We start from the raw sequence: 13,974 nt of genomic DNA on the forward strand, positions 1-13,974 counted from the left end.
GCTTGGGAAATTGTGAAGGAATATTTGTTAGCAGCAATCGTAAGCTGTATTCCACAAGTGAAGAAGAGGACACAATATTAAACAGGAACTGCATGTGAAAGAGAGGCTATGGAAGAGATATAAGGAGATAGTGATGAGCAAATGCATGAAGAATATAAGACACAGGCCATGAGAGTGACTAGTATGGTAAGGATGGCGAAACTGGAATATGAGAAGAGATTGGCCCTTAGATCCAAAGAAAAATCCTAGTGAGTTTTTTTAGCTACGTGGCCAGTAGGAGAAGAAATGATCGTGGAAGAATGACATTGTGGGATAAAAATGAGAATAGAGTGACTGATGCAGAAGACATAGTGGAATTGTTCGATGAACACTTTATTGTTCTTGTGTAGAGGCTTAAGTGCTGTGAGGACATTATGTTGGAGGTTTAATGGATTTTTTACAACACTCAAAAAGAATTAAAATAGAATGTAATACTTCCAATATTTCGTCCTAGTCACTAGGACATCTAAGGGGATTACAAAAACAATTAATGTAACATGCACACAAAAACTTGCAATACTAAGCCCAACCATGTGGGTGACACTAAAGTCCTATCTAGGTGGAGCGCCCTCTAAGGGTGGTAGTAGGTGGCCTGGAATGTAAGGGAGACCTCTGGTGATGAGCGTTTCCCAAATCTTTGGAAACTTAATGTAACCATATTTATTAAGATTTGGTTGGTTTCTGAGAGCTGCTGCTGCTGCTTCTAAGAAAAGTCTCTCTTTCTTGAATTTTCTGTGGTGGAGCATGGTGGTTTTCTTCCATGATACTCTGTGGGTGGTGTCAAAACATGGTCCTAAACATAGTTGTGTTTAACGATGTACGACTTGTGTTCCTCCAGGCGGATGGATCTCTCTTAGAAAACGTTTTTTCCCTCTGATATCTTAGATCTCTTTTCCTTTGCCATCAACTCTGGGTATTTCTCTTGGAAGAACAAAATCTACAAGCAGATAGAGGGAACTGCCATGGGTTCCCCCCTCTCACCCCCCTTGCCAATTTCTATATGGAAGATTTCAAAAAACGAGCCATAGACTCAGCCCCACTCAAACCTTCTTTCTATCTAGCTAAGATATGTAGATGATGTGTTCTCTATTTGGCCTCATGGCCCAGACACGTTAGACTCATTCCTCAGTCATCTCAATAGCCTACATCCAAGAATCAAGTTTACTATGGAAAAGGAAGAGAACAATTGTTTACCCTTCCTAGACACCTTAGTCACATGCCTGCCTAATGATACACTCGCCTTCACTGTATACAGAAAACCCACACACACACACAGGCAGATACATTCATAAACTCTCCCACCACCACCCCTCGCAACGATATGGCATCATTAAAACTCTTACCAAGAGAGCCCACAATCTTTGTTCCAGTGGAACCGCCCTCACTACTGAGTTTAACCACATACACAGAACTTTCCTCTCCAATGGCTACAGCGAACACAGTATCAAAAAAATAATCAATTCCTCCCCCATTCCCCATCCCTCTCGTCAACAAGATTTTAAAAATGCTATCACCATACCCTACATCCGTGGTACTTCGGAAAAAATAGCCAAGATACTAAAAAAGTATAACCTACACACAGCATATAAGCCCTACCACAAACTTGCTACCCTTATCCGTTCTACGAAAGATCAGCTCCCCCCCTCTCTCGCTCTGCCTGGAGTTGACAAAGTACCCTGTTCCTGTAAGCTTGCATACTTTGGACAGATAGGCAGATCAGCATCCATCAGCCTGGAGGAACACAAGTCGTACATCGTTAAACACAACTATGGCCATTCAGGCTTGGCTGACCATGTTTTTGGACACCACCCACAGAGTATCATGGAAGAAAACCACCATGCTCTACCACAGCAAATTCAAGAAAGAGAGACTTTTCTTAGAAGCAGCAGCAGCAGCTCTCAGAAACCAACCAAATCTTAACAAATACGGTTGCATTAAGCTTCCGAAGATTTGGGAAACACTCATCACCAGAGGTCCCACCTTACATTCCAGGCCACCTACTACCGCCCTTAGAGGGCGCTCCACCTAGATAGGACTTTAGTGTCACCCACGTGGTTGGGCTTAGTATTGTAAGTTTTTGTGTGCATGTTACATTAATTGTTTTTGTAATCCCCTTAGATGTCCTAGTAACTAGGACGAAATATAGGAAGTATTAAATTCTATTTTAATTCTTTTTGAGTGTTGTAAAAAATCCATTAAACCTCCAACATACATTCCAGGCCACCTACTACCGCCCTTAGAGGGCGTTCCACCTAGATAAGACTTTAGTGTCACCCACGTGGTTGGGCTTAGTATTGTAAATTTTTGTGTGCATGTTACATTAATTGTTTTTGTAATCCCCGTAGATGTCCTAGTGACTAGGAACGAAATATAGGAAGTATTAAATTCTATTTTAATTCTTTTTGAGTGTTGTAAAAAATCCATTAAACCTCCAACATAAAGAACACTTTATTGGGGTATTTCATCCTGGAGGAGTAAATTTTAATACTAGAGGAATAGGACAGGCTCGAGGTTTAGATGTGCAGGAGGAGAGTGTGTTCCAAATACTAAGTACTCTGGATGTCAGTAAAGCTGTGGGACTGGATGGTATTTCACAATGAGTTTTCAGAGAATGTGCTAAAGAATTGACAGCTCCCTTGACCTGGCTTTTTCAATGAAAGTCTGGCTATGGGAAAGGTGCCCAGGGAATGGAAGGAAGGTAAGACAGTGCCATTACATAAGGGGGGGGGGTAGCAAACTAAGTGTCTAGTTATAGGCCTGTTTGTGTGTCATCGGTAGTTGTTAAGATCTTGGAAAAATTAGTGAGGGATCATATACAGCATTGGGCAGATGGGGGTAATGTTATCTGTAAGAGTTAACATGGATTTGTGAAGGCGCGCTCTTGTTTTAGTAATATGCTAGCCTTTCATAATAAAGTTACAAGAGCAGTAGATGAGTGAAAGGCATATACTTCCATTTTCTTGGATTTAGTGAAGGCATTTGACAGGGTTCCACATGATAAGCAGATATTTAAGTTGTAGCACACGGGTTTGGATGTCAGGTTGTTCAACTGGAATCAGGATTGACTGTCTGAGAGGTATCAGAGAGTTGTGTATGGAGGCAGAGGGTTACAAGTGGGGTCCTACAGGGCTCAATACTAGGACCTATATTGTTTAATCTTTATATCAATGACATTGTCAGTGGATTGCAGGGGAATATTCAGTTGTTTGCAGATAATGTGAAGCTGGGAAGGGTTATTAGTAATAGTGCAGATGTGGTAGCCCTGCAAGAGGATTTGAATACGCTAGACAGATGGGCAAATGAATAGGGGTGTCAGTTTAATACAGAAAAATGTAAGGTCTTGAAGTTTTGGAACACATCGATGGGACACTGCATACTCTGTTGGAGAGCTATACTGGGGGAAGGGAGACAAGAGATCTGGAGTTGATGATTGATAGAAACCTGAAATTCAGGGGACATATTGCAAAGGTGGTGAAGGTAACACAGAGGACTGCTGCAATAATGAGAAGGACACTGACCTGCAGAGATAAGAGTTATCGGTGTATGACCCTAATCAGACCACACTTAGACTATTGTTCTCAGATTTGGTCTCCAGGATTTGAGGAGGATAAATTAATTGTGGAAGGGGTATAGAGGCAGATAACAAAGACAGTTTCAGGATCGTACAATGTTAGTTATGAGGATCGGCTGAGGGAATGTGGACTGCAGAGTTTGATGGGTAGAAGAAGGAGAGATGATATGATCGAGATTTTTAAACTGTTATGAGGTGGTTACAGGTTTGACACTGGAGAGTTCTTTCGCTTGGTTGAACAGGGGAAAAAGTGATGACAAGGGGGGCCATCCCTGGAAGTTACGAAAGGAAACTGCGAGCAAGAAGGTGAGGAGTGGTTTCTTTGCATGGAGGGTGGTTGAACCATGGAATGCATTGCCTGATGGAGTGGTGAGAACGATCAATGAGTTTAAGGAGTGGTATGATAGAATTTGTGTTCCTAGGAGGGACCTCCCATGATGAGTCTTAATAGACTTTGTGTTTCCTAGGAAGGGCCTCCTGCGATGAGTCTTTTGACTCCATGCAGGCCTGAATAATAATAATAATAATTAAAAAAAAGCAATAAAGATACTTAGATTGGATCTGATTTTTTGTATAGAAATTACTATATAAAGTATTCATTACTCGATGTAGTTATAACAGTACAATTCACATGCACTTCATCAGATCTCAGTGTGTTTCTAGAGCCTTTTCCAAGTTTACAGCAATATCTGAGAATTGTCCAGAAATTCATAAAAGATAAAATATGTTGTAATCTAATCAAGTATGTGCGTAAATAATAATATTAGTGTTTATATTGTGCACTCACATGGATTGTAGAGACCATGTCCATATATCCTTAAGATATGTAAAAATATCAAAATAGAATTCTCTTTTTATAATCTTCTTCATAAAAACAGATTAATATAAAATACAATTTTGAAGTTTCGTAAATTCATAAAATTTTATTATCATGAGGTATGTGGGCATCACTGATCTGACAGAGCTTAATAAGTATGACATGATTTGACTGATAAAAAATTTGAATAATGAGCATCTCATAAAACTGAATCTTATAAAAATAGCAAATATACAAAAATCATATAAATTGCACAGAAAACAAGTTATAATCAAATAGTTTAAAGTGAAAAAAAAAGTTAATCCTTTTATTACCATATGAATTTAGCAAAGGGCAGTACAAAACATCTTATGGTGCATTTATTATTATTATTTCATGACATCGTTAAGGAGTCCTAAGACTGATCGGGGGGGGGGAATCTACTCTACAACTCTCCATGTCCACCACATAATCCACAAACAACACCGAACCGCCACTACCATCATCATCTACACCAACGCCATCTACTGCCCACCACTAGTATATTTTTTGTCTGTAAATTGTATGTGTGTATGTGTTTTCTGAAGGCTAATTTGTCTGTATCCTGTAATGGATTGGATATGATTTTTTGTATAGAAATAGAAATTATATATAAAGCAGGAAACTTGCAGCATGAGTGTTTTGAAGTCACTACCCCCCCCTCCCACACTGCTGACACATAATCCTTAAAATTTTCTTGAAGAATTCCTGCAAAACAGACAAACTGAATAGGCATTTGACACAGTAGGCAGACTATAAATGCAGTTCATTAGCTTATGGTATTAAGTAGGTTTATGTCTATCCAAGTTACTTGGTGTAAAAGGTCACTGGGTCTAACATGTTAGATATGATAATTACCAAACTAATAATGTCTCTTTTGTTACTAAATTTGTCTGCTTCCTTTCAATTTTTCTTCAAAGTAGCTAACAGAAAATATAAAATTATCAAAATATAAAAAACGGACAAATAAATGTAACTGAAGAAACATTTGTTGAAAATCGTGAAAATTTTTTTATAAAAATAAACAAAAAAATTGTCCCTTTTCACCTAAAATTATAATTTATCAATGTAAATATCTTAGATTTTAAATTGCATTTAAAATCTAAATTTTAATTTCAAAGCATACCAATGGTTGAATATCAACTACAGGTGTAGAGTCATGGTAATGAAAGGATTAACAAATCAGAAGTAGTTGGCCAAAATGACTATTCTATCTACATGAGGCTGAAATGAAAAATTTAATATCATCTGATAGAATAATCATATAACCTAATTACATTTTAAAGTATTACCTGTATAAGACATTAAACTCTATATTTCATTAAAATGTAATATATTTAAGCTTCAAAATCCTTTTCAAATTGCAGTGATAATTCATGATTTTATTCCATGAAAACTTGCTCCCCTCCCCCTCCAACTTACTATGTTACAGTGACACAGTGTATATTAATAAGAATAAAACTGCACTTGCTTATAAACAAACAGTTCTCTTTTAAAACAGATAAACCCTTTCTCACATGCATGCAATACATAAAAATATATATAAAATAAGAAGTAATGAACTTCAACATAATTCATCTGTACAAACTTTCACAACAACAACTATATTTGTATGACATCTTATATTTACACAGTTTCTATACACAAATTTTCTAAGGAGCATAAATGCATTTTTTATGAGTGAACTTCATTCAGACATAAAAAATGCATGGATGAAGTTCTATTCCAAAAATCTTTATCATTTGATGTAATTGTTTTAACAATCACAATAAACCTGGAGGGAATACATGGCATTATTTTCTGTAGTATTCAGATTATTCAATACAAAACACTTAAAATTCTCTTTTACTTTTTTTTAAAATAATTTTATGATTACTTTTTTTTTTCTTTTGTTCAATGCAAGTTATACAACATTGCTACTACTACTAAACAGATATATAAATAAATATCTAGTTATTTAAGTATATTTAATTCCCTCAAATACAGTAACAGCAGATATTCTTTGACCTTGGGTGACAATGAACTGTTATAATGACAAAAGGAATTCATGATTGTGTTGATGCATTTTGCTGATGTCAAGAGTTAAAACAGAAAAGACTCATATATTACAATCTTCAGGAAAAAAAAAAAAACAGTTTGTTTCATTTTTTTCACAGACTTGTCACTGTAAAAATCATTAACTTTACTGCAGGAGACCTTTGTATAAAGCTCATCTTTAAATCTTCAAAAAGAAGTCCTATGTGATAGCATTCAGTCCTACAAAAGGACTGAATTCCACTTTTATATACTGTTCTCTGCATGTATGTTTTCAAAAAACACGTCTATGTACACAAAGAACACTAGAGACTGGCTGTACAATGCGATATTCTCCATCACCGGCACTTCATTGTACCTTATTTGGAAGACTATGTACAATCTTTATATCCTTCCTGTATTATACATTTCTAGGTGCTTGACAGCTGTTACTTGAGCCATCTGTTAAAATTAGTAAAAAAAATTATAATTTATATATTTTTATATGTGGAAAAATACACATCTGTGAAATACTAATTTCAAATCATGAATGCATAACAATCATTAAAAATAAATTTAATGAAATATCTTATCAAAAAAAAAATGATTTAGGTAGAGTTTGTTAAAATCAAATTCTTATCAAGTCTGATTTCTTCTGAAAAACTTTATTTTTTTTAAATATGCATAAATTTCCAATATCAGGATAGAAACAGACTAATAAATAAATTTCATAGAATTTTTAAGTATATAACAGTGATCATTTATTCAAATCAGTTGTAAAGAAAAGAATTTTCTGTTGAATATTATTAAAAAAGTGTTTGCCATTTTTTTTTGAAACCATAACTTTGCTTTATTATTATTATTATTATTATCATCACATAACACCTCCAAGGAGTCCAAAGACTCATCAAGGGAAGGCACCTACTCTACAACACTGCCATCTCTACCACTCAATCTATCAACTATAGTGAACTGCATCATCTACACCAACACCATCTACTGCCCACCACCACTAGTATTTTCACAGACAATCACAAACATCCATGCCTACGGCAGGATTCAAACCTGCAGCCTTTTGGCTGGAAAGTGGATATACTAACCACTCAGCCAACCAAGCTAGCAATATTCTAATGAGATTTGCTAACTAGATTAGAATATTTTACTTATTCTTAGTATGTGCTTGTTAGTTGCAGGACTTCCTGATGTTTGTATAAAGATGGATATGAAAGATGGATATGTTTGTATAAGATGGATATGAAATCAAAATGATATAAAATTAGAGAGTGAAACAAACTTGAGTTTTGGTAATTATGCCACTAAAAGCTTTATAATTACAACCACAGATGCTAAAACTATAAGGCAAGTAGTATGTTATGTCTGTTAATCATATGGATTTTCCAGCTGGTTTGTCTGTTCTGCAGAAAACTTGAAGATACAGGAAAGATAATACTGGAAAAACAACAGTTAGAGGTATCAGGAGGTTACTAAGAGATCCTATGGAATATTGGACTATCTACCCTTTTGTGTAAATCTTCCCAAATCTGTTAATCTGTTAGAATTTCAACCAGAAGAAAGTAGATATTCAGCAGGAAGACACAGTTAAAGTGGGGTTATTACTTTTGAAGCTATTTAGCATGAGATAAATGCCAACAGAACAAAATAGATGGTTGCTTTCATAGACCAAGGGGAGCAAAGAATGATATAGATCATTATCACCTTTGGCACGCTTGTGAACCTATGGCAAGCGTGCCAGAGGTGGCATGTCCGAGAATTTTGCTGGCACGTCAACGATTTACAGGTGATATCCTTTTATACGCTTATAAATTATTCAACCTTTTTTTTTTTAATTGTTACAATATGTACAAGTTAAATTTTGTTTTAATAAATTTAGTTTAATCCTTTATCCAAGTGTGAGCAAACAAAGTTTGCACCTGAAAGTATCTTCAGGACTGGGGTAAAGTGGTACAACACCAAGTTGGTGTTGTAACACTAAGGTGGTAAATTTTGTTTTACACGAGAGAGCAGCTATGAAGACATGGATATGATTGGTGCAGTATTAATAAAAGATTGCATTACCAAAACACAAAGTCAAGCCAACATTTCTGAGTTGAAATGCTAATTTTCTTCAACTGAATTCCATATCATCTGAAACAGTCATAACAACATTCACTATATATTTCTTAGTTTTAACAGATTCACGACAGGGTGTCGTTTATTGTTCCGACGGAACTTCTCATTACCGGCGGGCTCAACTCGCACAAAGTTTCAACCCTTGGTTGAATTTTATTCCTGTTTGTTTGCGTTTGAGCTGGCAGACAAACTCATACACATATTATATGTACAGTGACCATATTTTTTTGGAGAAAAAAGAAAAAATCAGAAATTGTTTCATTATAAATAAAATAAAAAAAAAACAGGTTTTGTTTATTTGTTTCACTAAAACTAAAAAAGCTTCATAATGTTTATTGCAAAATATAAGCAATATACACAGCATTTTAAACATTGATATTATTACTTAAAAAAATTTAATTTTGATACTTTTCATAAGAATGAACTTTTTTGTAATAAATCAGGTTTGTGTTTTAAAAATTCATAAAACTGTATACAATTCATGTCAAAGTTGCATTTGGTATAAACGAATGTTTCGGTTTTTAACTAGGTTTTCTCACAGGTCCACATATTGCTCGCTAATGAAAATACTCGTTCAGTGGGGGGCATTAGATCCAGGGAGACATAAACAAAATTCAATGATTTTTAAAATGTTTTTAAAAGATACATGTTTATCTGCAAAATATTTAAAAATTTCAACCCATCTACGTCGGGAGGACTCGTCATTTTGTCGCCATTCTTCAATCTTTTCACTGGTGACATGACTTTTAATACACGAAACTCCATCAAATAGTTTGCCGTCATTTATATTTAAGTTCCATTGACCGGAAATGAACAAAACACTTTCCTCGATCTTCGCCCGCAGAGGGATTTCTCGTAGTAGGACCCATTCAAATACTTCGATTTCCACAAAACAGCTGTTCCAGTTACAGTGGTACCTCGACTTACGAACTTTTTTCATATCCCATTTTGACTTCTAGATACGAACCGTGATGCTTTTCTTTTCAAATGAACTAAAGCCTAAATTGTTCGTATTTGGTCTTATATTAAAACCGAGAACTTTATTATTAAGAGACCATACGATTTAATGAATAAAATACAAATTGCCAACCAGTTTCACTAGCTACTGTCTAGCATTATCAAAACTGTACTGGTGTAAATACAAATGCACCAAGTTACATGAATACAGAAGTGTTGGTATCTGTTAGGCTGTTACATTTGATAATTCTCGTTTGGAAGTGCGCATACGTTAGTCAGAATCCGGTACATGACCACGTGTTGTGTGGTTTTTCGCGTATTGTAGTTCTGTTAAGCTGAGAGAATTGATGGGATTTTTCCATGTCTTTAAGAATAGCACCCTGATTTCTATTTAAATTGCTGCCTGTGCATAGCACCACTGCTGATTCTTTAAAAGTTCTGTGTCTGTAGTCATCCTCGATGTAAGGCATAGAACTGTTTTTCCAGTGTATAACATGATTGGATGTTGAAAAATGGTGAGCTAAACCTGATGTGATTATTCTGTTGTGATTTACGTCTCCCACATGTTCTTTCTGTCTTATTTCAAGACTTCGAGAGGTCTAGTCAATGTACGATAGGCCACGTGCATGGAATTACATATACTCCAGGATGTTTGAAGAATGGGACTTCATCTTTAGGTGATCTTAAGACCTGTCTGATCGTAGTAGTTGGTTTAAAAACCATTCTGATGTTATGAGCTTTTAACATTCTGGCTAATTTTGTGGATACTGAACTAATATATGGAATCACTGCTGTGGACACATATTAGTTCAGATTCAACAGTACGATTATTCTTGCTTCGGCAAAACCACCGGTACCCAACACTACTCCATATGTGTACCTAACACTACTCCATATGATAAAAAGGCAACTCACAATTTACGGAACAACAAAGATATTATAATCACAAAAGCAAATAAAGGCAATTCAACAGTCATTCTAAACTTGAAAGATTACTTCAACAAGATCAACTTGTTACTATTGGACAACACCACTTACCAAGTCTCGGATAAGAATCCCATCATGAGTAATCATCTTGAGACAAACACTCTTATCCAAAACATGACCAGTTGGTCGGAGGAACTAAAAAGACAACTCAAATCCTTACACCCAATTACTCCATGCCTTTATGGCACGCCAAAGATTTACAAAGCAAATACCGCTACGTCCAATTGCGGATGGAAGATCCTCACCTACCTACTTACTAGCAAAACATCTTGCAAATTTAATGAAAGGACATATCAGACAAACAGAGACCTATATTAAAAATTCTCAACAATTTGTTGAAAAAATTAAAACAGTCACAATTTCACAAACTGACATTATGGCAAGTCTAGATGTTGTGTCCCTATTCACCAACGTTCCGGTCGATGAGGCGGTCAACATTCTAAAGGATCTCTTCCCCCAGGACATCACTCATTTGTTCCATCATTGCCTGAAATCAAATTTCTTCATAGTAAATAACATCATATACAAACAATCAGAAGGTATAGCCATGGGTAGCTCCTGTCACCACCATGCGCAGACCTATTTATGGAAAAACTTGAAAAAGATATTTTTTCCAACATTTCACCTATACCTTCGATATGGTGGAGATATGTCGATGACATGTTCATCATATGGAAAAATACCATGGAAAACCTTCTAGTGTTTCTTAATAAAATCAACACACTACACAATAAGATCAAATTTACTATGGAACTAAACACTAGAGAAGAACAATGAACTACCCTTTCTTGACATACTGGTGAAGAGAGAATATAACAATGTCCAACTGTCCATTTAGAAGAAACCCACAGATACAGGAAGATATCTACATTATTCGTCAAACCATCATCAATCGCAAAAACACAGCATCATTCATATGCTCAGCAACAGAGCCTTAAAGTTTATTTCAAAAGAAGATGATGTATGGTTAGAACTGTCGCAAATAGCTAAAACTCTATCTCTGAATGGATACCCCCACCAACATTTTAAACAAATTTCTATTCAAAGACAACCTCCAACAACATGTAACTGATTCCCAATATGTGTCCACAGCAGTGATTATATTAGTTCAGTATCCACAAAATTAGCCAGAATGTTAAAAGCTCATAACATCAGAGTGATTTTTAAACCAACTACTATGATCAGACAGGTCTTAAGATCACTTAAAGATGAGGTCCCATTCTTCAAACATCCTGGAGTATATGTAATTCCATGCATGTGTGGCCTATTGCACACTGGACAGACCTCTCGAAGTCTTGAAATAAGACAGAAAGAACATGTGGGAGACATAAATCACAACAGAATAATCACATCAGGTTTAGCTCACCATTTTTCGACATCCAATCACGTTATAGACTGGAAAAAGTTCTATGCCTTACATCGAGGATGACTACAGACACAGAACTTTTAAAGAATCAGCAGTGGTGCTACGCACAGGCAGCAATTTAAATAGAAATCAGAGTGCTATTCTTAAAAACATAAGGAAAAACCTCATCAATTCTCTCAGCTTAACAGAACTACAATACACGAAAAACCACACAACATGTGGTCATGTACTGGATTCTGACTAACGCATGCGCACTTCCAAACGAGAATTATGAAAACATAATTCTCGTTTGGAATAACGGCCTAACAGATACTAACGCTTCTGTATTCATGTAACTTGGTGCATTTGTATTTATACCAGTACAGCCTTGATAATGCTAGACAGTAGCTAGTGAAAGTGATTGTCAATTTGTATTTTATTCATTAAATCATATGGAATAAAGTTCTCAGTTTGAACTAAAGCCTGTTTTACATACACTTTTTTTTTTTTAACTTTTTATGCACATTTAGCTGAGTGCACGCTGAACTGTCTCTAGTGTAACGATTGTTGTTACTACGTTGTATTTATCTGAAATACGACAAACGATCTGCACGTATTTGCTTTTTTGTGTATCTATTTTGGTATTTGTGTAAACAAACAATACACTTCGTGAAGTTTTTTAGGTTTGAATTCATGATGTATACTATATGTATTTGTTTTTATAAGTGACATATTTTATTGTAGATTCACGTTTATTTTCTGAATAATCTACCAGATAAGCATCATTCACTGATCAGCGTATTATTTTCAACATGGGGCCAAAGAAAACTAAGAAGGAAGAGAAGAAGAAAATCACAATAGAAATTAAGAAAGCAATTGTGGAAAAATATGAGAAAGGAGTCAGGCAAAGTGATCTGTGCAAGCAGTATGACTTGTTTAAATCCACCATAGCTACTATTGTGAAGAAAGCAGATTTTTATAAGGAACTGGATGTTGTCAAAGGAGTATCTATCATGTCATCTCGAAGAAATAAAGTTATGGAAGAAATGGAAACTTTGCTACTCATCTGGATTAATGACATGCAACTGAAAGGAGATAGTGTATCTCAAAATATGATCTATTTACAAGCTCAAACTATTTACAAAGATCTTTTGCAGAACCTGCCATCCACTAGCAGTAGCAAAGACATAGACGAAGAGTTCAAAGCTAGCAAAGGATGGTTTGAGAAATTCAAGAATAAAACCGGTATCCGTAGTGTTGTTAGACATGGAGAAGGTGCTAATGTTGACAAAGAAGGTTCGTGAAGGAATTTCAGAAACTGATAGAGTCAGAATGGTTACAGACCAGAACAAGTTTTCAACTGCGATGAAACTAGGCTTTTCTGGAAGAAAATGCCTAAGAGAACGTTCATCACTAAGGAGGAAATGGCATTGCCAAGACACAAGCCAATGAAAGACAGACTAACTTTGCTTTTTTTTGTGCCAATGCCAGTGGTGACCTGAAGATAAAACCTCTGTTGGTTTACCACTCTGAAAATCCTAGAGTCTTTAAAAAGCAGAAACTTAACAGACACAAACTCAGCGTTATGTGGAGAGGTAACAGCAGAGTCTGGGTAACCAGGCAATTCTTCTGTGAGTGGATGACAGAGGTCTCTGCTCCCACAGTGAAACGTATCTACAAGAAAAGGTTCTGCTGAGAAAGTTCTTCTTATAATGGACGATGTTCCAGCACATCCACCACAGTTAGAAGAAGATTTGGATGAAGAGTTTAATTTCATCAAAATTAAGTTCTTGCTTCTTAATACCACACCACTCCTACAACCAATGAATCAATATGTTATTTCCAACTTCAAAAAGCTTTATATCAAAGCTCCTTTCCAAAGATGTTTCGAAGTTATCACCGACACAGAATTAACCCTCAGGGCTGAAAGAATCACTTCAATATTCTTCATTGTTTGCGTCTTATTAGTCAGGCATGGGAAGATGTTTCCGTGAGAACTCTAAAATCAGCCTGGAAAAAGTTATGGCCCGACTGTGTCCGAGGAACTGCATTGGAAGGACCTCAAAGTGAAATTGATATTGTAGATACAGTTGTCTC

General features: G+C 35.8%; 1 protein-coding gene across 2 annotated transcripts in view; it reads right to left on the reverse strand.

The window, feature by feature from the left end:
• Positions 1-4,505: 4,505 nt before the first annotated feature.
• Positions 4,506-13,974, reverse strand: part of LOC150093900 (interference hedgehog-like) — a 247,420-nt gene continuing 237,951 nt past the window's right edge. For both annotated transcript variants that reach the window (XM_090412904.1, XM_090412903.1), the window contains exon 19: positions 4,506-6,920. In XM_090412904.1, the coding sequence (XP_090269030.1) occupies positions 6,880-6,920 (41 nt within the window). In that variant the 3' untranslated portion in view covers positions 4,506-6,879. The remainder of the gene's footprint in view (positions 6,921-13,974) is intronic.

The sequence above is a fragment of the Typopeltis vanoorti genome, chromosome 23, assembly GCF_054136105.1.
Source record: "Typopeltis vanoorti isolate ZY-2024b chromosome 23, IOZ_Tvanoo_1.0, whole genome shotgun sequence".
Lineage (NCBI taxonomy): Eukaryota > Metazoa > Arthropoda > Arachnida > Uropygi > Thelyphonidae > Typopeltis > Typopeltis vanoorti.